Consider the following 26,810-nt stretch of genomic DNA (forward strand, 5'->3'; position numbering starts at 1 on the left):
ATGGCATCGCCAACATGTTGAAACAATCCAAATGAAAGAAGTCACCAACATAATTTGAAAAGTTGGCTGAACTGGATGTATTACTTAGCCCACATTTTCTTCTCAAGTACAGTCAGGATCGTTTTACATTTGCCTTTCGTTTAGTTTACATTTTAGTTGAATGCTCAGAATCTATTCTCCGACTGTCAGCATAGGAGAGATGTTTGCATGTTTTTGTTTCTGTTTGCATGCTTTTTGTTTCTTATGTTATGTAAAGCTGCTTTGAGACAATGTTCATTGTTAAAAGCGCTATACAAATAAAATTGAAGTGAATTGAATTGAATGTGTTATTTGCTGGAATAAGTTCCCTGTTGTCACATTTGACTCAGTGAAGTGTGTGCCCTTGTTCCAAACTAGGATTCAGAGCAGAACAAATGCTCACACTATAGCCTGCTCTGGCTGTGAAATGCAACACTGTACTTTAAAGCAGTTGTTCTCCAGGGGTACATGAAGCTTAGCCCAAGCATCTGTGGTTTCTTTTTTATTACAGTAATGAAAATCAGAACCCATTATTATCAAAGTAAATATATTTATTATCGAGTTCGTATAGTTATTAGCTCACTTGAATTGGACGGGTTTAATCCAAACCTCATTAACTCAAAAACAAGTAGCCTATAAATAATGTCAATTTGGATCTGATGCGTTCTGTGGAAAGTTCAGGAGTAAAAAGTTCACTGGCCGCAATAAATAGCCAAAATATTAATTTTGGCAATTATGTTCAGAGGGAAAATATGACTATGTTTAGAAGGGGTCTATGAAATTTATTTTACATTGAAAGGGGCCCTGATTGCAAAATGTTTGAGAGCTCCTGCTTTAAAGTATGGCTTAGTGTATGTAATGACAAAAGAAACATCCCATATAGTACAAATGAAATATACAGCAGCTGCATGTGCATATAATAAGGAAAGGAAGGGAAGAAAAAACATTCAGATAGGAACCATAAACCCTTGTCTTGTCCATGTGTGATATGTATTGCACTATCCATAGGAAGCAGCTTGCAAGTAAGGGGCTGAATGGCTTTGATGGCACGCGTCAGCCAAGTTGGCATCGCTCTCATACTGTCGCAGTAGGAGAGACCCTCTTCACAACGGCACTAATTACATCTGTTTCCTATTTCCTCTGTTCAGTCACAGCTTGATTGTGCCTGTGCCATCATGCCTGTGGAGGTTGAATGTCATCAATAATTGGTTCCCTTTCCACCACCACCACAAACAGCAGTGTCACAAGCTGCCCAAATGCCCAGGGGTCTCTGAAACATGGTACTTAGTTATCTGAAAAGAATCAGGGGGGAGATAAACTACCTCTTGTAAATGATGACTGTTATTGCTTCTTTTTATTGCTTGGTCTGTGACAGACATTTGGCTCCCTCTACAGGACAGTGCAGCTTGACATGAAAGCCTTAACTATGTACTCTCTGTATCCTGGGTACGCTTGGCGTGTGGCGGGAATGCACCCTGGATCGGACATCAGTCTATCAGAGAGCTAGAGACATGATTTTCTCACTAAAGGTAACTTAAGATATGTTTCTCAGATACTAAGGAATAATGCAAAAATACTAAAAAGTATAGGTGCTTTAATGGTTCTGTTATATGCAGGGGTGGAAAATGTACAAATTCTACTTAAGTAAGTATGAGTACTGTGTCAAAATTTTACTCAATTAAAAGACATATAGAGCCAAAAATCTGCTTGAGTGAAAGTTTCATTTAAACATTCAAGAGTTACAGAAAATATTTTAACTGAACTTTCAGACATGTTTGTTAATCAAATAGTTTTTGTTAATCAAATATTCTGCTAACCTAGTCAGACCTGGAATCATGAATGGCAGCTCATCATCTGAAATTTAATCCCAGCAAAATTGAACTGCTGTTCATCCCAAGTGACACATCCCCATGTCAGGATCTTGTGATCTCCCTGGACAAATCTCAGATCTCATCATCTTTCACTGTATGGAACTTTGGGGTAACCATGGGCAATCAGCTGTCCTTCTCCTCTCACATTGCTAACCTGACACGCTCATGCCGGTTTCTCCTTTACAACATCAGAAGGATTCGTCCATTTCTATCCACATAGGCAACTCAAATGCTTGTTCATGTCCTTTGTCATTTTGAGACTGGACTACTGCAACTCGCTCCTGCCAAGTCTGCCTCTGCGTGCTATTCAACCTCTGCAACTGATCCACAGTGCAGCTGCACGACTTGTTCTCAACCTTCTCTCACACCACCCCATTGCTACGCTCCCTCCACTGGCTTCCTGTAGCTGCACGCATCAGATTTAAACACTGATGCTTGCCTAGAAAGCCAAAAACAGACTAGCAGCCACTTACCTCAAAGCACTTATCACACCCGTACTGCACCACGCAACCTCTGATCCTCTAGCACTGCTTGACTGGTAACGCCACCTCTCTGGGTACAAGTAAGGCATGCATGAAGACTCCTCTCTGTTCTGGCACCTTGGTGGTGGAATGATTTTCCCCTAGATGTCCGAATAACTGAGTCACTGGCAGTCTTCAAATAATGACTAAACACCTATCTCTTCATCAAGTATTTAAATGATCCCTGACCTAGTGAACCAGCATGAGGATATTGACAGAGACCCCAAAGCACTTCTGTAAGTCACTCTGGATAAGGGTGTCTGCCAAATGCCATAAATGTAAATGTAAATGGTTAGCTAATGGTTAATAAGCCTGTTGTAAATATTGAGGTGGCATTAGCAACAAAAAGAAAACTAGCTAGCCAAATGTATATTTAAATGTGTCAACATGCTTCTTTAGATCTTTTGCCAAATTTTTGTTTTATTTTTATGTAGGAGACAAAGAAGACATGTTATCCTGTATGACTTGTTGGTAAATCCAGCAAAAGAAAACACTAGCTGAATGACCAGTTTGCACATTTGCACATAGGTTGATTTGACACTGATGTGAATTTGATTCAATGTCTTAAAAAACAAACAAACATGAGAACACAACTGATTGGGTTAGCAACTGGGAGACTTTTTGAGACTTTTAACGACTAATTTGAAGATGAAACTGAAAATATAAGGACTCAAATGTATGTTTTTTTCTCTTGTAAATTTACTTGAGTAAGTGTACAAGTATTGAGTTTCAATAATACCTGAGTAAAGTACAAATCTTCCAAGTCAGGAATTAAGTACAGTAACAAAGTACAATTACACAAAGTACAATTTCCACCCCTTTTACTTTTATTTCTTTGAACTTCAGCCAGGTTTCTCCATCTTAAATGAAAGTGCACAACAGAGCTGTCGTCCTCAATCTCTGAATTTTCAACCTGTCAAGCCCCCCGCACCCCCCTTTTTTTAAATTGTTCTCTCTCCTCAGTGTTGTCCTGTATCTTCTCTCTCTCTCCATGTCCTTCTCTACTTTCTGGCTAACAGGCTGAAAAAAAAATAGTTTTAGCAGGTCATTGCACACGTTCATGACGTGTCTGGAATGTTAAATACATCACAATAAGAAGACACTGAAACTCTACCTGGCTTTGGGCCCTAGTTTGGCCTCAAGCTTTTCGCTCCCAGGATGTGAGGAGGCCTGAGAGGATGTTGATGCCCAGAACGAGACTCTTAAGATTAAGGTTTTGTCGTGAACTGTGAACGAGTGGACCCAGATCAGGTTTTTTTTGTGTGCTAATTCACCTGACTCTGCTCCATTTGCAGCCACAGTGGAGAAGCTTTGACTTCAGGGCTGGAATTATAACAACTTTATTTTATTTTATTTTTTATTTATTTGATTATTTTTTGAATTATCTAATTTTATTCAACTCCTGAACAAGATGTGCTGTGGAACTTTCTGGCAAGCTTTCTATCTTCTGTCTAATGACTGAGTAAGCAAGCTAGTGATGTTTCAAAACAGTACTTTCCCAAATCAAGAAACTGTGATTTACAGTTGACAATAACATCTATTTAATAATATTTGATCAGATTTACTTCAGTTTTTTTTTTTTTTTAATCGGGAACGTTTGCTGGACATCAGAATAAAGCTGGATGCACTCGGAGTGCTTCTGGGATCCTTTAAGCAGAATTCCATTATAATGACTGTATGATTTTCCAGGAAGTTTTTCTTTTAATGATGATGGATAACGATCGTTTAAGAATGACAAAAACACATGTAATGAATGTACAAATTAATATTTTTTTAATTATTTACATGCTTATTTTTTGGACAGTGCAGCAGAGATATGAGCTTGATGTGGAGCGGTCTAGCATTGGCTCTATAAATAAAAGCATTTCTATAATTTGTACAGAAATATGGTAGAAATATACAAAGAGAAATCAAGCAGGTTTATATGAAAGAGTTCAGATGACTGTAAGAGTTATTACTAAGCCTTCAGGACAAAGAGCTTTTTTGTAGTTTCTCTGTAACAAGCTGCTTTTTGCTTCATTCTCAACAGCTAAATGAACCAAAATGTACATTTTACATACAAATACATTTTACGTTTAGCGGCTTATGCAATTTATCTTACAGTTAACCAATTATATGTAAAATAATCATCAAAAACAATGTGATAAATGTTACAGTATAAACAGTTTTAATATGCTATGGGATGAAGTGTAGCAATTAAGGGTGTAACAGTCAGACAATTTGGATCGATGCATCAATTTAAAAGGTAATGATTGAAATGTATTGAGGCAACAATCATAAATTTATTTTTATTGATTACAATTGATTACAATTTGATTATTATCAATAAAGGACAAATAACTAGTCTGTAAAAAAAAATCATATTTTTAAACTAATGTGTAAATCGGCCAGTAAAACGTTTGACCGTAACTCTGATACTTTAAATAGTCCTTCTCTTCATCGTCATTCGGGAATTAACGGTAGACCTACTCAGATTCTGAACAAAATTGATCAGATATTGATCGAGGCTAAAAAAAAAAAAACAAAAAAAAACATATCGATTGAGGCTGCTAAATCGTATCGTATTGTACCGCATTGTATCGTATAGCATAGTTTAATAGGAGATTCAGGGGTATCAGCAAATTCACTGCCTTAAGAGTTTGATCATGAATTTTACAGCCCTAAGAATTCTATAAATATTATGTTAAATATTATGTTATATTACACACACACACACACACACACACACACACATATATATACATATATATATATATATATATATATATATATATATATATATATATATATATATATATATAAAGAGAGAGAGAGAGAGAATTCTTAAGGCAAATTCTTATTTCTAAAAATATAATTCTTCTATAATTGTGTGTGTGTGTGTGTGCGTGTGTGTGTGTGTGCGTGTGTGTGTGTGTGCGTGTGTGTAAAAGAAAATTTTATTTTGAAAGTTAATGGTTGCTATGGTACTTCCGGTTTTGTAGTTGTTCGCTGTATCTTGCTTCACAGTTTATCCGCGCAGGCGAGCCTGTTTGCGTTGGGGCGTGTCTCAAATCGCATTACTATAGCACTAAATAGTGTGCTAAAATGAAAGCCACTAAAGCAAGCTGTTGTGGCGTACTGCTTTGGGCTCACTATTTATTCCGGAAGTAATCAGTTCAGGACTCAGAATATAGCAGAGTCCCGAGCGATGCCCTATTCTCAGTAAGTTCACTACCTCTGGAAAGACAGAGGGCTCATACTCCCTATGTAGTTAACTCTATTCCGAGAGGCAGTGGTTTGGGATACAGCCTGGTCTCCACACCGGAAGACTTCCCGCTGCTGAGCAGCCATGGCTGATGTCCACGTCCGAATATGTGAGCAGGAGATTATTAAATATGATCTGGAAATTAAAGCTCTGATACAGGTACGGCTGTGACACGTGTTCTCTGGCTCTGTGTGTTTTTATGTGATGTGACTTTACAATCTGCATGTAAATGGCTGTCTTGCGTATGTTCAACACACACACACACACACACATCTGACCTGGTCTGCAGTGATGCAACAAGCTGCTCAATGGGAATTACTCAAATCTCTTCATTTCTTTGTGTGTGTGCATGCAGATAATTATAGAATTATAACATGTTTGATTACATATAACAACTATAACAACAACAATGATATAATTACAAATGCAAGAAGAAAGAGTTGCATGAATTAAATGAAAAAGTTAAATATCTCAGGTTATACAGAGGAATGGATATAATAACAACAATAATAATAATAATATCACTGTGTTCTATCAGAAAAATAAGAAAAATGTCAAAATAATCAGCATCTTCATCATCACAAATGTTAGAAGAAAAAGGTACATCAATTGAATGAAAAAATAAATAACTAGTTACACAGAGAGGAATGTTATGATGATGATAATAATAATAATAATAATAATAATAATAATATCACTGTGTTCTCCTATCAGAAAAATAAGAAAAATGTAAAAATGTTAAAAACTCATAAACCATATAAATATAAAAATTTTGTATTTGTATGTTATCATTTTTATAATTGAATTCTTTATGAAATGATCCTAAAATAAAATATATAAATTAAATTAATGTTAAAAAATAAATAAATAAATGCACTTATTTCAACAAGTAAATAAGGAAAATGTCCAAAAAAAAAAAAAAACGCTTCTATGGGGTGCGTCTTTTAGAAGTAGCAGCAGTAATAGTAGTAATAATAATAATAATCTTTAAATGATATATATATATATATGTATATATATAAAACTATAAATGCAATGAGTGTATAAAACCATAAAATATTTAAAAAGTGTTTTTAAAAAAATCCCTTTGAATGTATTTGATATATATATATATATAATGATGTGTTTTCTGAATTGTCTTAGGATATCAGTGAATGCACTGGGCCACACACTAAACTAACAGAGCTCAACAATACAGTGAAGGAGAAATTCGTCCGTCTTCGGCAGCGGATCCAGGTGACGTAGCAAGATGTTGCTTTCTGGAGAACAGGAGTGTGTTTTTGTGTTCCTACACTAACTTTCACAACTCACATCCCAGGATCTGGAGCAAATGGGGAAGGAGCAGGATAAAGAATCTGACAAGCTGGCTTTGCTCAGACAGGTGGAGGGTCATCGGAAACAGATGCTCAGGTCGGGAGTATGAACTGGATAATGCGTGCCTTATTTTTTATGTGTGTGTGTGTGTGTGTGTGCGCTAAGCCGAGGACGTTTTCCTTCCTATCCTGAATATTCCGAGGTTTATATTGTAATTGTACTTTAATGTACAAGTCCTTTACTCATAGGTAATGTGTATGACTGTAATGCTCAGTGAAATGTTGTAATGCTCAGTGAAACGTTCAGGGGCGTGAATACTTTCTGTCTGTAAAGATCTGTCGCTCTTGCAGTAACCAGACGGCCTGGAGGAAAGCCAACCTGGCCAGTAATCTGGCGATTGATAAACTGGAGAAAGAAGATTTGCTGAGTGTGGGTGACACTGCTGCAAGACAGAGGTGATGTTTAAGAGATATATCCAAAACACTGACCTTTTATAGGACGTTACTATAGGACTTTTTCTTTTAATTTTATTTTTGGTTCTAAAGTAGTTCATGTTCAGGATATTGGTGTGCGTGTGTGTGTGCGTGTTCATCGGATACGGAAAAATATAATTTTAAGTCCACTGTTACAATTAGGTGTTTTTTGTTTTTCTTTCTTTATTTGTTTAGTTAGTTAGTTATTTACTGGTGTTGATGTAATTTTAACTAATCATTAGAAATTTAGCATTATTTTAGGGCAGTGGTGGCTGTTAAGGTTCTGGGTTACTGATCGGAAGGTCTGGGGTTCAAGCCCCAGCACTGCCAAGCTGCTGCTGTTGGGCATTTGAGCAAGGCCCTTAACCACATCTGCTCCAGGGGTGCCGTATCATGGCTGACCCTGCGCTCTGACCTCAGCTTCCTAGCAAGCTGGGATATGCAAAAAACTGCATTTCATTGGCTCTGTACTTGTACTCTGCACAATGACAATAAAGTTGAACATTATTTTTATTTTGGTAGTTCATTTTGTTTTTATAGATATCAAGTTAAAAAAAAGTAAAATAATTCATCTGCTTATTTACTTACTTACTTACTTACTTGCTTACTTATTTACTTATTTCCTTCGTATGCTATTTTATTTTGGTTTATGGTTTCAGTGACTGTAGTAATGCTAATTAACTCGCAGTGGTTTTAATGTGATGCAGGTCTGGGCTGATTTTACTCAGGGTTATGGGGAAAAACATAAGGGTTTCTGGAATGCTCAATTAAAAGCCTTTAAATATCTTTATATGTTAAAATTTGTAACTAAATCTAGTCAGTCATGTTTGTTCTCATAAATGTAACTGTAATACTATTATTAGTCAGTAGAGGGCGATCATTGCTAATTCACATTGGCACTATTCATGTTTAATCATCCTATTTAAAAACTGGCAAATATTTATTGAGTTAAGACTTATCATTGTTGAATACATTATTTAAAACCAGTTTCCTAACTAAACAGGCCGCATTGTATTTACATTTAGATTCATTCGTTTTGGAGACACTTTTATTCGAAGCAGCATACAAGTGCAATATAATTTTATATTTAAGAAAAAAAAAAAGGTGTGATCCAGTCAAAACCTGGTAATAGTGATGGTGATAGCACCAGCTATGAATCAGTGGAGAATGGTGTTTTTTTTTTTATTGTTTTTTTTTTTTTGGCTTAGCTGATTTCTTTTGTTCCTCCAATCAGAAAGGTGACGAAGGAGAGCCTGGTTCAGACCTCTAGCGACATCACAGAGAGCCTGATGAACATCAGCAGGATGATGTCGCAGCAGGTGAAGCAGAGCGAGGAGACCATAAGCACTCTGGGTAAGGACTATTTTCGTCTATCTAGTCCCTTGGTTCCAAGCCAAGCTTTTTTCATACTCAGAGATCTAAAAGATACAAAAGACCCTGGTTCATGCTTTCATGACATCACTATTAGACTGACTGGATTGCTCTTTTTATTGAGATCTGCACTAAAATAATATATATAAAATAAAATACCTTAATATATTTAAACTACACACACACACACACATACACACACACACACACACCAAGTGCTTGAGTCACTCCTATTTCAGAGACAAATACTACTACTACTACTACTACTACTAGTAATAATAATAATAATAATAATAATAATAATAATAATTTTGTCTCTATAGCCACATCATCAAGAACGGTTCAAGAAACCAATGAAGAGTTTAAGGCTATGACAGGGACCATTCAGCTGGGACGAAAACTCATCACAAAATATAACCGACGTGAACTGACAGACAAACTGCTCATCTTCCTGGCCTTGGCACTCTTTCTGGCCACTGTCCTGTATATTCTGAAGAAAAGACTCTTCCCGTTCCTTTGATCTGGAGCATTTGGTGTAATCCGACGAGGATCCGGAATCAGTTTCCATGTGACAGTTTTCCGATTACAGAGTTAAGTTAATGTTGGACTAAACTGTTCTGTCAGTGGTGATTTGCAATTCTATATTTATTCCAACGCTTGCCTTAATCTGTATCAGGGAAAGCATCAGTGTGGTTTTTCAGGAAGAAAATGCACTTTTAACTTTTATAAAGTGTGAAGTGTAAAGTAGCTGATGACCGACTTGTGCTGGTAACGCCAATGTAATGTACCTGAAGACTGAATCATGGTTGCCTAATTTGTGTTTTATATTTTCATTCCTGAAGAAATGACTAATAATTGTCACCTGTCTTTATGTTGTTATGTATTAGTGCTGTATAATGTGTTATTGCACATTCAATACAAAGTCTTACTAACTGTCAGCCAGTGCTGAAAGGTTACTTTTGAAAACGCTCTCAAGAGTTTATGAGAAGTCTGAAATGTATTTTTGTGGAGTTATCACTGAAGAATGTTGTTTTAATATGAGAATTTGATTTTAGTTCTCCTTAACCTTCACCTCCAATTACAGTTATGATATGTAATCAAAATCTTTGTTAAATACTGACATCAAATATATATCAAAAATAAATCCAACATTTAATGTAAATCTGATGTATTTGCAGATATTTGACCTTTTCTGAAAACGTCATATCCATTAATTTGGTTAAAACCATGTAACTCAGGATCCTAAGAGGAACGTAAAGAGATTTTAAACAAAGTCTGTACAGTGGGTAGTGTTACTGCCTCACAGCTCCACCTCCAGGTTACTAGCATTGTGGAGTTTCTGTTTCTATATCTGTATCTATGTTATATATTTTAATATCTTCTGGGGACCTAGTGTCTCACAAGGATAGGAATATCTGACAGGTTTGGCCTTGTGAGGACATTTGTCCGGTTGCAATGAGGAAAACTGGCTTTTTTTTTTTTTTTTACATAAACTGTTGATTTTAAAAGGATACCTTTTGGTTACTGAAGTTAGGGTTATGTTTATGTGTAGGCATAGGATTAAGTAGCTGCATTAATAATTATGTAAATGGAACGAGCTAACAAGTAGTAAGACGTGTGTGTGTGTGTGTGTGTCCTGCAGCACTTATATTACTGTTTTTTAAAATTTATTTTAAGCATAATATCTGAGTTTTCCCAACCAAGTGATATTTAGAAAGGAAGTAATCTGTGCCTTCCGTAATGAAATAGCCTGCTCAGGCACTCGAGCTGTTCTACGAGGAAGAATTTGGATATACAGTATAAACCCTTATGAGGCAGGTGTAGACACAGGCTCTCCGAGTGACAGGGGCAAAAAATAAAAAAGGGCAGGAGCACCTAGAGGGCACTTTCTTGCATGTAGCCCATATTGGTAGGCTTTGCACCAGTTATGTATATTCCTTTTAACAGTCAATAAAAATGTAGGAATTTTTATAAGGTCTTGTGTGAAAGCTGTAAGGCTGTTTATAGTATGCTACAACTAACTTCTGCCTGGAAAATCAAACAGCGAAAACAATGGCATGACATTTTATAATACTAACAAAAAAACCCCAAACATTTATTACTACTAAACTTGTTCCCAGTAAGCTACAGCTCTCTGTGACAAGATGCAATTTAAAGAAAGTCTCTAAAGCAAATAAATCCTAAATTATTATGCAACGTGTAAGACACGATCTTTAATGGCATGGCGGGCATCACAGATTTTAAGAGTTAAAAAAAAAGCATTTTGAAAAGCTAGATGTGCTACACTCAGGCAGTGTATAAATGTAAATGTAAGTGCATGATAAAACTTTATTTTTAGAAGTCTATCCCTGAGTTTAGTCTGAGTCAAATTTGAATCTCTCCTGGTCTCCTGGAAACTCTTTCATAGCCTCTCAGTTTTGAGCTGCTGGTTATTTGCAGGCACTGGAAGCTGTGTGCTGTCAGATGAACAGCTCCAGTGCGACACACAGCTCCGACTGAATTAAACTCCTCCCTGTGTAGTGTGGAGCTGGCAGTTCTGCTGGAGCACAGGAGAAGAAAAGCTCAAAAAAGCCCAGGACACAATCTTAACGGTGGAGATAAAGAGGCATGCAGCTCTGTCCTTTTTCCGATAAGAGTCGGAAGAGCTGATTATTAACCCCCCACCACCACCACCCACATGCACTCTCTCTCTCTCCCCTCTCTCTCTCTCCCCTCTCTCTCTCTCTCTCTCTCTCTCTTACTCTCTCCCTACCCCCTTTCTTCCTTTATTTCCTCCCTCTCTTTTTCTTACTCTTTCCATTGGAAGAGCAAGACAAGGCCTGTTATTTTTAGGCTCATGCATCCATGTTATCTGCCTTGTTCTTTTCAACGCCTAGGAGAGCTGGTGGCCCGTTGTTGCCTGTGTGACCTTCCTGTCGCCCTCCCTCGCTCGTTCCCTCAAAATACTCTCATTTGGTCAGGGCCCAGGAACCGGCTGCCATTTTGTACATCCAGAGTAGTCATTCAGATTTACATGCAGGCCTTCATTTGTTTATGTGTACAGAGTTTTGGAAAAGAAACACACGAGTGTCTCCTGACGTGTGTGGAGAGACTAGAGAGATGTACAAGGACCATCGCTTACTCATGTGAAGTGGCTGCTATTCTGTCTGTCCTTTCCCTGGCACTACACACCACCTTGCTGTCTCCTTTGCTTCTGTGTTAAGCAAATTGAGCCATTTTAAACATTAAGCACAACACTTTTGGGCTGTCAGTCAACCCTGATGCTGTGTAGGCAATGTTCAGGTAGTCCACACATTTCCAGCACTGGTCCTGGAGTACTCCTGGTCCAGCACATTTACTCCAGGACCAGGGTTGGGAATCTGAGAGGTAGTCATTATCCAAGACCTATGGAGTGTCATGCAATGGATGTTTATTATTAATAATAGTAAATTTAATGACAAATCTAAATCCCAAGTTATCATGTGAGATTTACCAATACTGTATTGAATGCAAATGGAGGATAAAGTGTTGATGTATTGCTTTAATTCCAGTCATCAGTCAGTGAAATGGTAACACGCCAGTGAGTGGAGCATGTGCTGTGGGTCAGGACGCTTTAACAGGAAGAGCTGTCACATCAGCTTCACCCGATCCACCAAACATGCTAATGCTCTCCGACTTTCAAATAAATATTTGCAGGACGCTGATTTATGTCCTTTTAGGCGCTTTTCAGGTTCCAGGTTTGTTTTTTTTCTTTCCGGTTAAGAAACCGAGGGCTTTCGAAGTCGGACTGATGGTCGATTCCTGAAGGAGCTATAAAGCTGTCATTACCACCCACAGCTTACTGAATGAAAGTCTGTAATGAGCTCTCGAAAAGATTGAAGGCTGACTCTAAACACAGTGGAGAAGTCTGTCCGGGAAAGTGTGCTGTTATTTTCTCATCTTTATTAATGGAGAGGCCGGTTTTTAACCATTAACCCAGGCACACACTTCAGAATGTATAATAATAATAATAATAATAATAATAATAATAATAATAATAATAATAATAATAATAATAATAATAAATAGTAGTACTAGTATTATAGTATGTATATATATATATATATATATATATATATATATATATATATATAAAATGTACAATATACATCCCTATTGAAGACAGAAAATGACGAAGAAGAAGAAGAAGAAGAAGAAGAGTTGGGTAAAAACAAAGGAATCAACGTTTGAAAATGACGCACGACAATAATAATAATAATAATAATAATAATAATAACCGAAATAGAATAAATGGTAGTAAGCTATTAGTAGTAGTCGCTATTTTATAAACTATTTTTATAGTTTATATAGTATAATAATTTATATAGTAGCTATAATAGTTTCGGTAATATTATAAAATATTTATATATTATAATATTTACATTGAAAACACATATCGAAGGCAGAAAATCAGAAAATAACCAATAATAATAATAATAATAATAATAATAGTAATAATAATAATGATAACAACAACAATAATAATAATAATAATAATAATAATAATAATAATAATAATTTCTTCAAACCAAATCATCATTCCATTTTCCCATCGAGTTTATTTTAGATTACAGGATTACAGATCATGCTACAGAAATGGACTGTATGGAAACCTTTGCACTGACAGCCGACTGTATTGACACATAGTGTGTGTTTTTATCACTTTTCAAGTGTGGGTCCGCTTTCAGTGGTCACCCAGGTCAAACTCATATGAGAACAAAAATATGATATGAAAACAAAACAAAAGAAGCAAACATAAACTCACACTGTTGCATGTGTTTGGATGTCCGGCTTTGGTGTTTTCACTAAGTTTTCATCTTTCAGAAGCTGAATTCGTTAAAAACGCCACATTTCTAAACATAGCCTTTTAAACCACGCGTAAGAATTAAGTTAGGCTATATTTCTTACAGTTCTACAAAAGAAAAAAAATACAGCAAACCACATTTAAGTCAAAAGCAGAGTTGACAGCAGAAGCAGAAATGTCGCTACAGTGGTGTGTGAGCAGGAGGAGGACTGGTGCACGTGATGCACAGCTCTGAGAGGCAACATCCCCAGCACGTTTCCTCACTCTGCATCCTCTCATTTCCTTACAATGTACACAAATACAATGCAAATAAAACCATTCATTAATCCTTTATGAGATAGTCCCTAATAAGTTACAGTCTATAGTTAATTAAAGATAGCTAATGTAGAGATTTAGCACCTATGAGCCTGGTACTGCTATAACCCATGAGCATTAATGAGTAAATATCAAATGTATTTTTCTTCATTTAATAAATAGATCTATCTCTCCTTAACAGGCCCTTAACCAGAGAGTGCTCCTTTTTATTTTACTTCTATAGTTTTAGTTCCTGTGTTCATTCCGAAAATATTATTTCTGAAAAAAATAACAATAATAATAATACATTTTTGAAGATCTGCTTAGATGTTGTTATCCATGTGTTAATTTCATTCTCCTGGCAACCTTCTTGAGTGTCGAGTTTCCAACCCTACAGTGAAATATCGATATATTATCATAAATAGCTTTTAAACTAATTATGAAAATACGCCGAAGGAAATATGAACATAAATGTATGGCTCTAGTGACAAGAAATTCACAGAAAATCGAGTTTATCATGTGTTATCTAGACAACACACTGAAAAAAACAATGTATAGGGTTAAAAAATGTTCTTTTTCATTCTTCTTTTCTTTTTTTCCTCCAAAAAACCTATACAATTTTGACTAAATGGCCTGGGCTACTGGTGAATAGTAAAGACGTTAAAAAGAAAAGAAAAAAAAAGTATACCGAATGAATTCCCATACATTTTGCAGAAAAATGTGATAATATCTGCTACTGGCTATTTACATTTTATTTTTTTGACGCAGAAAATATGGAGTATGGCTGTGGCTACACTCTTAGGGGTTGAAAAAGGGTCTTCCAGGGTTCATTGCATAATTTGGGACCTTTTCTGGTAGGAAAACACTCGAGAGATCTCCACTCCCAGAAATAAAGGCACCAAACTGTACAATCCAGGGGACAGGTTTTGCACCCTTACTGTGTATCATTCACCTGGAAACCTCAATAAAAATTAAATAATTAAAGTTATATAGTTAAGGACCACTGATGGACCTTTAAAGCTTTACTCTAATAGCTAATTAAAGCACATGCAACTTCCCAAGAAAAAAAAAAAAAGTTGGTCCCACCTCTACAAGGGAGAAGTACAGTCTGGTATCTTTATTTGTGAAAGTGTACAATCTGCAGCAGAAGCACAACCGAGAACCCTTCAGTGTTCTGAATTTTCTAAGAGTATATAGACAGGAAAAGGACGAGAGCTCTACACACTCCGATTCTGTCCATTACAGAACAATAAAAACAATAAATTAAAAAATATGGGGCCTGTATATGTATATGTTAACTGCATTTTTTCAGCCGTTAATGAATTGAAAACCTCCCTTAATATTTAATAGATTAACTTGAAAGTTCACATATTCAAAACTGCATAAACACTGATTTACAAATTCTCCTGAAGCGGTAAGAATACTGTGTGTGTTTTTGACCATTCGTGCAGTTCAAGCTGGCAGTGTTGCCTCACAACAAGTCGCCTGTGCATCCTGGCCGTGAGAGTTTGCTTCACCAGGCCCGAATGCCGTGTAACGAGGAAACTCCGCCGCTGGCCTGAAACGGCGCCTGCACGTTATTCAGATCCCCGACTCCAAAATTCACGTAATTACCGCTGGACGGTGACGTCTGCACCGGAGGCACGTTTGCGCTCGCCGAGTAGTTGCACGTGTAGTTCGTGTTTCCGGCGCTCGGGAAGTTCACGTTCCCGAAACTGTGGTAGGCGTTATAAGGGAAGTGGTTGATCCCCATGTTGTATGACGCGCTGTACGCGGACGCGGCGTCTCCCAAACAGCGCTTGCCGTCGCGCACGAGCACGGGCACGGACACGCGCCTCGGCGGGCCCGCGCCCACCATCTCGAGCGTCTGGTCCTGGCGCTGCCGCTTGCACTTGTAGCGCCTGTTCTGAAACCAGATCTTCACCTGCGTGGACGTCAGCTTGAGCACGTGCGCCAGGTGATCCCGCTCGGGCGCCGACAGGTACTTCTGCTGCTTGAAGCGCCGCTCGAGCTCGTACACCTGCGCCTGCGAGAACAGCACGCGCGGCTTCCGCCGCTTCCGCTGCCCGGGCCGCTCCGCCTCATCCGGTTTCTGCCGCTCCTCCGGTGAACGCAGCTTCTCTGAAACGACACAGGTGCGCTGATTTTAGTTATTTATTTATTTACTGGGGTGCTGGATTTACGCGGTAGTCTCCTACAGTGGCAGAGAAAGTATCCTTTCAATCCAAAATTTGCCAAAATCTGAATCACATTAAATACATTAAACACACAATAAATACATTAAATACACATTTTTATATAAAACTGAAAATCTATACTATAAAATATCCAAACTAATCAGAGACGATTGTTATTTTATTATTTTAAATTGATAATGTGGTTTGTTATTGCTCAGTGGCCAATTAATAACAGCCAAATCCTTGAAGGTAAATTAACACGTACAGCATATAATAACTGTTATAAAGATAAATTAACACCTACATCATATAATAACTGTTATAAAGATAAATTAACACCTACATCATATAATATCTGTTATAAAGATAAATTAACACCTACAGCATATAATAACTGTTATAAAGATAAATTAACACCTACAGCATATAATAACTGTTATAAAGAAAAATTAACACCTACAGCATATAATAACTGTTATAAAGATAAATTAACACCTACAGCATATAATAACTGTTATAAAGATAAATTAACACCTACAGCATATAATAACTGTTATAAAGATAAATTAACACCTACAGCATATAATAACTGTTATAAAGATAAATTAACACCTACAGCATATAATAACTGTTATAAAGATAAATTAACACCTACAGCATATAATAACTGTTATAAAGATAAATTAACACCTACAGCATATAATAACTGTTATAAAGATGAATTAACACCTACAGCATATAATAACTGTTATAAAGATGAATTAACACCTACAGCATATAATAACTGTTATAAAGATGAATTAACACCTACATCATATAATAACTGTTATAAAGATGAATTAACACCTACAGGATTGTAGTAACTGTTATAAAGATAAATTATTACCTATAGAGGTATATTATATTATAACGATGTACTAAGGCAGCAGATAGAGAGTAGGGCTGTCCTTACACTCTTATAAATAAAAAAAGAGTTTTTAAGGGTTCAGTGATTCATTGAGAGTTTATTAATTCACCACTGTAATTATTAATTCAACAATAAGAGGTATTGCAATGCTGCAGTTCTGTAAGAAGTGACTGAACACCTTCAGCATATCTGATGTTAAAAAAGAGCACCCTCAGCCCTAATCAACATTTTAGGCAAAAGCTACTGTAAGAGTTCATTCAAAAATTTCCACTATTAATTCACTGAGTGTATGTGTTGCTTCAGCAGCTGAAGTGTTGCTTCACGGTGAGAAATGTTACTGGGTGAATCTGGATGCAGTAATGCTGACACTGCGAAATCAGCCTCCTTGGTCATTTGTCAAATTGTTTGGATGAGTTTTCTGGGAAAGATTATAAATCGCGCACAAATGTTCACTTGTAGTAATCATAACAGTGTAACTCTGACATGAAATAATTATTACTGAGATAAACACATTTCCGTGGAGCAGAGAAAATTTGAGTCTGAGATTACCAAGTTCACTTTTTATAAACGCCAGCACCTTGACAAACAACATGGAAAATCAATCGAAAATAATAATAATAATAATAATAATAATAATAATAATAATAATAAATTTTAAAAAGCGAGGGGAAGATATTGTGGAGCCTCGTGCTGTAAAGGACACAGCGATAATGTGGGAAACCAAAATACCTGGATAGAAACAATAGGTTTACATATTATTATTATTATTATTATTATCATTATTATTATTAGTAGTAGTAGTAGTGGTGGTGGTGGTAATAACGATAATAATAATAATAATAATAATAATAATAATAATAATAATAATACTTTTTTCTTTTGAATAAATTATGTGGTGTTAAACAACTTGAATAATTCCGTCCAACTTTGTACAGCTGCCCAACACAGAATATATGCGAGATTCTAAATATTTTAGTTAGCATTTCTGTGACCTAGTAAGCTTTTCATTCACATACAATATACTTCTCATATAATATCACCTTTTCTCTCTTTGGCATCAAGCGTGTCGTCCGACTTTGCGTCTTTGGCTAGATCCATTTCTAAGAAACTCTTCCCATAAAAGGCAGGACTAAAGTCCAGAGACGTGCTCCTGTCACAGTGTCCTGCTTTAGTGTCCTGCTCGTCTCCAGGAGCGAAGAGCGCGGCTCCGTTCACCGCGTCCACGAACGGCTCCGGTTTGAACATCATGCAGGAAGAAGTGGGGAGCGACATTTCCAGCGAGACCATGTCTTCGTGGTTCTGTTCCAGGTTCAAAATGTCCCGGACTGAGAAGGGAGTGGAAGACATTTGGCTCGAAAACATCGCCATGTGGCAGCAAGTCCTATTCAAACACGTCCGAGTGCCCCTGCTGTCATTTACCAGGGCGACGCGTTGCGTCTTTACTGCATGGAGACCCAGCGATATTTCTCCAGGCTGAATTTCAGTCGCTCAGATCGACCCCTGAAACATCTCTTTCGCGGGTCCTATAGGGCGGAGGAGTGAGTGCTGTGTGTAAGCAAGGGGGGCTTAACGCGTAATAAGGTTCCAGGGATCTGATTGGCTTAATGCAGATTCCGTGACGCCGTAATTTACAAATGCACTGTCACAGCAAATATATGCACACGAACCGACCAATTGTTCTACTCCCATAAGTGACTGATATTATTAATGGCATCTTTCTTTCTTTCGTTAGTTTTTATTAATAATCTTTATCTGGGGAAAAATGTAGATTACATTTTTAGACATCTCATTTATTTTTGTCACTGTATAGTATAGTATAGTATAGTATAGTATAGTACCAAAGCAGTACAGCCGCATGCTTAGAATTAAAGCATAGAATTAAAACATATTCCTCACATAGCAATTGTCACTCCATCCACATACACACATTACACAGGAACTAGAGATTTCACACATCTCAAAACCAGCACACCATGACTAACAACATTACAGCAAAAACATTCCAAACACTTAATTATAAAGAGGAAATTGAAAAGCAACTTTTATTTTAAACAGATCGACATGCTAACTGTTATAACTGCTAAGCATGTGGGGGAATTATTCAAATGAGCAAATCCCTGATTGGACGCAGTGATGCCATAGTAGAGCACAGTACAGTATAGTGGAGTATAGTAGAGCAGAGTGTAGTAGAGTAGAGAGTAGAGTATTTAAGGACTGTTTTGCACTAAGGATGAGTCCTTTCCAAAAGTGGGCTAAAGCTATAGTATAGTATGGTATAGTGTAGTAGAGTATAGTATAGTACAGCATAGTACAGCATAGTACAGCATAGTATAGTGTAGCAGAGTATAGTATAGTACAGCATAGTACAGCATAGTATCGTATAGTGTAGTATAGTATAGTGTAGTAGAGTATAGTATAGTACAGCATAGTACAGCATAGTACAGCATAGTATGGTACAGTGTAGTAGAGTATAGTATAGTACAGCATAGTACAGTATAGTATAGTATAGTGTAGTAGAGTAGAGTATTTAAGGATTCTTTTGCACTGAAGGATGAGTCCTTTCCAAAAGTGTCCTAAAGCCCAGTATGGTATAGTGTATTGTAACATTTAAGGAATATTTTTCAGTCAAGTCCTGGCAAAACATCACAAATGGTATAGTATAGTATAGTATAGTATAGTATAGTATAGTATAGTATAGTATAGTACAGTATAGTATAGTATAGTATAGTAGAATAAAGCTTTTAAGTACTGTTTTGCACTTTTTGTTGAGTCCTTATAGTATCAAGTCTATCTCAAGCTAGAGTATAGTGTAGTACAGTTTTTGAATACTATTTTGGACAGTTGGACTGAAAAGCGTTAACTTCAAAAGTTATTGATCGTTAAACTGTTTTTTTTTTTTTTTAAATACGTTTATTTCAGGAAAACCGGGGGTTGAGAAGATTCTTCAGAGAGTGTGTGTTCCAAGATGCCATAGTGCTGGAACTTGAAACCTGCATTGACAAACCCAACTGTCTTCACCGACAGATCGCGGTGTCACCGACTGTTATCAGGATGTGATAACAGATGACAACAAACCAGCAGCCACCCACATCCACCCAACAGCAGCCTAGTTATAAAGGTCAGGCCAATTATACCCCAAACAAATAGTGGATCTCAGCAGTCTACATGCAGGAAAGCGGGATGTTGCTTAAATGGACATCAACATGTAAAGTTAATGGATAAAGTAATTTTGGATGTAGACCTCAGTCCCTATCCTCAGCACACCAAACCCAGCTCGTTAAGCGCTTAATCATTAGCTGATCAGTTGAACTGAATCAAGCGTGGCGCAGTAAGGAAGACCTGAAACATGCTGATGTCCATGTGGGATCCCAGGTCTGAATGTAGAACCCTGCTTCAGCCTTAACACCTTTCCCAAAAGATATTAAGGCATTTTTTATGTATATATAGTCTGTGTTTATTTTTATTCTGATATCAAACTGGAGATTGTTTTAAACCGATATCATTAGATCTAAAAGCCTAGGAATTACACAAGCCGAATTCTCAAAAATTCTAATGGAAAAATTTATAAACAAATCTGATGCTAAATTTATGTCCAGTCTGTTATGGGCTAAACACAGTCTCCGGCAGTTTTGGCCCCTGGTGTGAAAGCTAGAAGCTTGGCACGCTCCGGCCTCAACTAGAAATAGAGAAATCGAGAGAGCTGTAATTCCTCACGGCAGACAGACAGCATTATCGTTTGTTTTTATCTCCCCCGGTTGGCGCTGTACGCCAGTGTAAATGGTCCCGCCGTGTCTCCGGCTCCGGCTGCGTGTTTATAGTGTTTTTAGGGGAAGATCTGCCCGTGTCTGATGAATGAACGCCAGCACTTTTGGGCGCAGTGTAGAGTGAGCAGTCCTGCAGGCCACCGCAGCAATAATTGGCGAAATAATGTAAACTCGCGTAAGCTTATGGAAAGCTGGTTTTCCTCAGGATGATTTATGAACAGACTCCTGCTGTCCGCCTCTTCCAGTTTTTTTTTTTTAAATGTGGGTGACAATGCTGATGAGGAAAGAATCAGGAGGAAAAAGTTAATAAGAATAAGAAGAAGTAAAGAAAAAGCTTAAACAGAGAGTTAAGAGAGTTTTACGCATTTTTCTTTGAAATGAGTAAAATAATGTCAACACGTAGGTTTCATAGCTGGACCTCTTAAAGGATTTAGCCTGGTGGTTTGCTTGCTTGCTAAATTTGATATTAGCCTGGTTTATAAAATGATAAGCCTGATGGTCGACTCTGGATGGGATGGGATGGATGCGACTTGCTCGTTTACGCGCGTTTGCGCCTCAGGGTTTGTCTTTCAACAGCGCGCTTCCAGCAGATAAAAAAAAGAGGATAAGAGTTCTTGAAAACTTCCTCCTTGGTGACCTGCAGAGGATATTCTCGGGCTGAGGGCTGAAATGGCCCAATGGGTCTTATCTAAATTGGTCTGGCTTACTGAACCCACGAGTGCTGTGTTTCCGTCTCTTCACCTGCGTATCCGCTGTTATCCTGCAGCTCCCAGACTCAACGGCATCCACACTGTTATCACAATATTCAGCTAGGTGCTTAAGATATGTACTCCCTGAGTAAAAACCCAGATCTGACCTTGCTATAGACCTAGCCTAGTCTTTGTTGGTGCAGTTTTTAAAACAAATAACCTAACACCCATCTTAAGTTTGAATAATGCTCAATGGAATAAATATTTATCTAATTCAATTAATTAATGTCCCCATTACTCTGTGTTCACCCCGACCCTTAGCCACTGTCCCAGGGAGTAAAAGTCAGCAATGTGCACTTTTTAAATATCCCCCAAAGTATCTATCACAATTTCTCAGTGACCAAAACTAGCAGCCACTTAAAGAGATTTCTACTCTACACTTTCTCTCTTTTCCAGTGTTACTGAATCTTTTCAGGGGAAAGTAGTAAAGTATGCTAAAGTATGCTCAAATAGTTCCTAGAAGTTGCCAAATGACCCCACTGACTAATTTGCATAATTATATAATCGTCATAATTATTTGCATATCCAAACGTGTCAGATGAAAAAGGAAGATTTTCTGAAGACACTTTTTTTCATATACCAAAATAATCCATGCCAGAGTGGTGTGATGCCACAGCACTACTGGATTCTCAAATCAGAAACTGATGCTGATTTATTTCTAGACATTAGTTCCAGCAGTAACATAAATGATAGGTTTATATTATTGCCCTTATTCTAATATGTTACTGTTTCTATAACAGCTCATTCACACCCTGAAGTGTGATATTCTACCTATGCCACAGCAATACGCAAACAATTACATTTTCGAATGTATTATTTTTTAATCATGCATTTTATCTGTTTATAGCTATGTTTAATGCTATAAAATGTCCATGAAACAAGTTAGCTCCTGTCCTCACTTAGTTATATCAGCTATAAACAGTCATTTGCTCACCAGTCTCTCTTTTTCTGTCTCTCCTGAAATTAATGAGACACCGGACAGCACAAAGTCTTCTGTCTCGAAGATGCTCCATGTCAGGAAACTGTTACAAACTGCTGAGACTGGAGATTCCTTCCATAAATGTTACATAAATGTCTCCTAAGAGAAATCCTCACCTTATCAATGATTACATGTTTTCCTTTGTTAAATAACATTTTCTTAATCTGTTTATTATTAGGCTAAGATTATGCTTGAGTGTCCACCATACAAGTTCCTGTGAATGAGCTGTTACTATAGACATGATAACCTACTGTATTAGAACAAAAGCATTAATATAAAGCTGTTATTTATGTTATAGCTGGAACTATTATCAGAGCTGCTGTTATAGAAAATTAATTCAGTAACTCTGTGGCATAATAGATTATAACTTATTTCTTATAGATAGATGAAGTAGTTGGTCCTAGCACCACAAACTATTTACATATTTTACAAAATACTATAATTTCTATCAAGAAAGACAAAATGAAGTAGTGGTAGTAGCTGGGAAAAGACATGAAGGAATATAGAAAATGGAAAGATTTTATTACTTGTAAATTTTGCCAAGAGTTCACAATGAAGAATAAAGAAATGTGTGGGTGGACAAACAATGGTGATCAGTGATTGGTTCAGGTGAAACAATGGTGAACAGTGATGGGTTTTTGGAAACGTAGACTCATGCAAGCACAGCTCAGTCTAGCTTTACACACTGGTGTTGAGTCGAGCGAACCTGCTCTCTCATCTCGTATAATCAGCAGCTGTGATGTGAGCTGGAGAGCCATATTAAGTGCAAGACAGTCACTAACATCTGCCCACAAAGTCGCTAGATCTGTCACTAGGCTCGTTTTTGAAATAAAGTTGCTTAAGGAGTCTAAAAAGTCCAAAGTTTGGCAACACAGCTACTAAAGCTAATATGTTGTGCATTATAGGCCTAATATTTACCTCTGTGACCTGACAGATTGGTCCCCAGTTTAAAGGACTTCAGAAATAATATTTTCTCTATAACATCACTATAACTGTTTTTGAGTAATTTCACTATTGAGATTGTCTTTTATTTTAAATAGTTTACATTAGATATTACTAGACAACAGATACTATAATATTCTTTATAATATTTAAACATCAATGGTTGTTTTTTTACATGTACAGTATTTTTGTGAAACAAACATTAACCAACATTTAATATTGCCTATCTATAGGCTTAAAACCAGTGCATGTTCTTGCTGCTGATTCACTGGCACTAAAGTAATGTAGATATTTATTATTTTAAATGACTTCACATTAAGAAATTCAGTAAAGATCCTCCCAATGTCTATCACACAGTCTCACCGAGAGTCAAGGACAGTCTTAAGTGTCCCACCTGTCTCACTGTGTGTTTCTCACTTCACACATATGATATTCATTTCATATTATACAATTATTTTTAGAGAGCTACAGCTTACAGTGGCCTTGACCTGGGAGTCAAGATACTGCATTACATAGCCACCATAATGGCTTCAAATACTGTACTCTGAGCTTGTAGTGATAGTTTACATAAAATACTGGGAAAAAATAAAATTGTACAATTTTATTGTAAAACCTTGATGACTTTTACATATAAATCTAGTTTATTCTACAATAATTATGATTGTTAACATACTTGTCTTTTCAGTGTTAGTTTCTCCGCACGCTAACATTTATTGGTGCTCTTAGCAGTGTTTTTAGCAGGGCTTGTCTTTTTAAAATAATAAAAGATAAGGATCTGCTAAAAAGCTTCAAGTTAGAAAAGAATTTACAAAATGTATAACAAAACACATGACATTAAAGTACCATTGAAAATGAAAAATAATCAGAGCAAATTCAAACCCAAGTCTTTTATCATCGCACAATTTGTTCTCCATTTGTCTCGGGATCATTGGTTCATGTTCAGATGTTTGGCAGTAGATTAGACAGTCTATTAGCGTCCAGAGAGTAACATGGTGGCTCCCACAGGGAGTTAGATGACCTGTCCTCTGTTAGATGTCAGGAAATAGTTTTGTCTACTTGCTCAGATTCAACTGATGTTCAGGTTCTCGCATTTCAAAACCTTAGAAAAGGCCTTGCACCTAGAGTCTATTCGTCATGTTTAAGTGATACTTTTCCTGCTGGGGATTTTCCGTTAAGGCATCTGAAACTGCAGATGTCATTTTCTTGACTTGTTTTAACTTTGTAATTCTTGTTCTCTGTTTATGTAAATTCAGTAGTTGTGCCCTGAAAATGGCACCATGGTACAGCATACATTCTGAACTTTAAGCCTCAATTAAGACAATAATGGCATAACCTTGGAGACTATATCTATTGGGGACTATTACTATATCCATTGGAGTGTAACCAAATATGAATACATTGTTTGATTCAGTGGAGAGAACAGATAACAGTTTTTCCAAGTGAGCAGTTAGATATGAAGCTCTCGGGACAAAGAAAGACCACATTCTTTAATATGTGATGCATTTGCATCATTCATTCATTCATCCTTAGTAACTGCTACTAGTTTAAGGCTACTAGCTTGCTTATATTTTGGGAAATAGAACCAACTAAATTCATTAGAAAATATTGTGAGCAGGTCTAAATAAAAATAATAACTGTGTGAGTGGGATTAAAACCATATCTAGTTGAGATCTATTATGAACTTGAGTGATATAGCTGAGGTTGAGGAACTGTCAGAGCCTCAATTCACATACCATGCTGACAGTTCTGGCATTTCCACCTCTGGGGTTTTTTCAGTGTTTTCAGGGGAATATTGGTAAGGTCACATCCACTTCAGTTCTTCATGTGAATACAGTAATTGTCATTACGCTACTCCCCTAATATCCATAATAGCAGTGCTGTGCAGGTTGGTGCTTGGATTTTCACCTTTCTTGCAACATCATGGAAGATCACAGTGCTCTAGTCCAGTTCAAACTACCAGTTCTTAGTGTGTTAAGGAAATAGTCCCGAGGGAGGAAGTGCTGAACAAGGAAGCCTGATGGTTGCAATTTGCATTTCAATAACAGAATCAGTATCAAAATTAGATACATTGCCAAGATTTTGAACACACTTTATTGTGTTGCTTAATATTCCGGGAACAAATCTCTCTAAAATTATAAAATCTATGTAAAGAATCTGGATACGAGAATAGAGAAATGTCTGTGATGTATTTTACTGGAAACAATTTAGATCTAATAAAACAATGAGCGTTAATATTGATTAGTCCAATTAAGCAGTTGTAGCACACCGCATGTATTTCTGTTAAAATAGATCCTAGCCCTGTCTAGGAGTCTTTATCTATAGGCTTAACTTGTTTACCTTCCTTTAATAAGGATCTAATGTAGTGTCCCATTAGGATATGTGAGTGGCCAGTTAATAAATCCTTAAATGTTATGTCTTCCTTAGAACATTTCTTTAATATATTATTTTCTTATTTATTTAACTACCATTTCATATCATTTTATGATACTTATAGCAATTAAACTAATAGAAAAAAACTGAAACTGGCCTTGTTCAGAAACTTTGGCTGGTATTGTAATCTTTTAAAAAGTACTAAACAGTAGCCAATGACCTCAAAACTATACGTAGGTTCTATTAAAATTCTTTATAAATGTCATGAAGTCATAACAAGACTATAAGGAGGCTGAACTGAGCCCTGAACATAGACTTTAAAAGAGTGCCAGGACATGATAGTCTGAATAAAAGAGTCAGAGAAAATGATAGTTTGAAGAGTCTGAAATGACTCATGAGTTATAGACAACTCTATGCCACATAAATTGACCCATATACTGGATTGTTTGGAGTTTCAGTTATAGTTGTATACAGCAGATCAAACATGAGCTAACATACTTCCCCTCCTCTCCCACTGAACTGCACTGTGTTTGAGTGGATGTGTGAGGAACATCAGCATGCTGTCCATCATCTCCCTGTGTGTTTGGTTTTTGTCTCCCCTTGCTGGAGCCTTTTCTGCCTCCTTTTTTATCCCACTGAGCCATGAACCATGTCTGATGCCTAGAGTTAGCTAGAGCCTGTTAAGTGGTCTTTGTTCTCTGTTAGTTTGTCTCTGTTTCTGTTGGTGTGTGCCTTTTTGTGTTAGTTTTGTTTCTTTGAGTCACTTGTGCCCTTTTCTCCCCATGTTCTTTTCCTCTGTGAGTTTTGTCTGGGTTCTCCAATTTCCTCCCATGTTTCTAAACAAGCACCCAGGTGGATTGGCTGTGTTAAATTGCTCTTAGATGTCAGTGTGTATGTGTATGGTGCGCTGGTGTGTGCATGGTGTATTCCCATGTCATGCCTCCAGATTCACCCTGACCTTGACCAGGAGAAAACATTTGCTGAAGATGAATGA

At 36.9% G+C, this 26,810-nt stretch overlaps 2 protein-coding genes across 2 annotated transcripts; one reads left to right on the forward strand and one right to left on the reverse strand.

Annotated features, from left to right (window-relative positions):
- Positions 1-5,657: 5,657 nt before the first annotated feature.
- Positions 5,658-10,162, forward strand: bnip1a (BCL2 interacting protein 1a). Its single transcript, XM_026919545.3, has 6 exons — positions 5,658-5,813; positions 6,798-6,890; positions 6,973-7,064; positions 7,319-7,423; positions 8,676-8,794; positions 9,136-10,162. The coding sequence occupies exons 1-6, from the start codon at positions 5,739-5,741 to the stop codon at positions 9,330-9,332; spliced, it is 681 nt and encodes a 226-aa protein (XP_026775346.1). The 5' UTR covers positions 5,658-5,738; the 3' UTR covers positions 9,333-10,162.
- Positions 10,163-13,370: 3,208 nt separating this feature from the next.
- Positions 13,371-18,547, reverse strand: nkx2.5 (NK2 homeobox 5). Its single transcript, XM_026918882.3, has 2 exons — positions 18,053-18,547; positions 13,371-16,049 (listed from the first exon to the last, which is right to left on the reverse strand). The coding sequence occupies exons 1-2, from the start codon at positions 18,378-18,380 to the stop codon at positions 15,442-15,444; spliced, it is 936 nt and encodes a 311-aa protein (XP_026774683.1). The 5' UTR covers positions 18,381-18,547; the 3' UTR covers positions 13,371-15,441.
- Positions 18,548-26,810: the final 8,263 nt, after the last annotated feature.

This window comes from Pangasianodon hypophthalmus, chromosome 9 (assembly GCF_027358585.1).
Source record: "Pangasianodon hypophthalmus isolate fPanHyp1 chromosome 9, fPanHyp1.pri, whole genome shotgun sequence".
NCBI lineage: Eukaryota > Metazoa > Chordata > Actinopteri > Siluriformes > Pangasiidae > Pangasianodon > Pangasianodon hypophthalmus.

Coding starts and splice junctions, on each gene's coding strand:
- bnip1a (XM_026919545.3), top strand. CDS start 5,739: ATGGCTGATGTCCACGTCCGAATATGTGAGCAGGAGATTATTAAATAT. Junction 6,891..6,972: donor GTCTTCGGCAGCGGATCCAG/GTGACGTAGCAA, acceptor CTCACATCCCAG/GATCTGGAGCAAATGGGGAA. Junction 7,424..8,675: donor GACACTGCTGCAAGACAGAG/GTGATGTTTAAG, acceptor TCCTCCAATCAG/AAAGGTGACGAAGGAGAGCC.
- nkx2.5 (XM_026918882.3), bottom strand. CDS start 18,380: ATGGCGATGTTTTCGAGCCAAATGTCTTCCACTCCCTTCTCAGTCCGG. Junction 16,050..18,052: donor TGATGCCAAAGAGAGAAAAG/GTGATATTATAT, acceptor GTGTCGTTTCAG/AGAAGCTGCGTTCACCGGAG.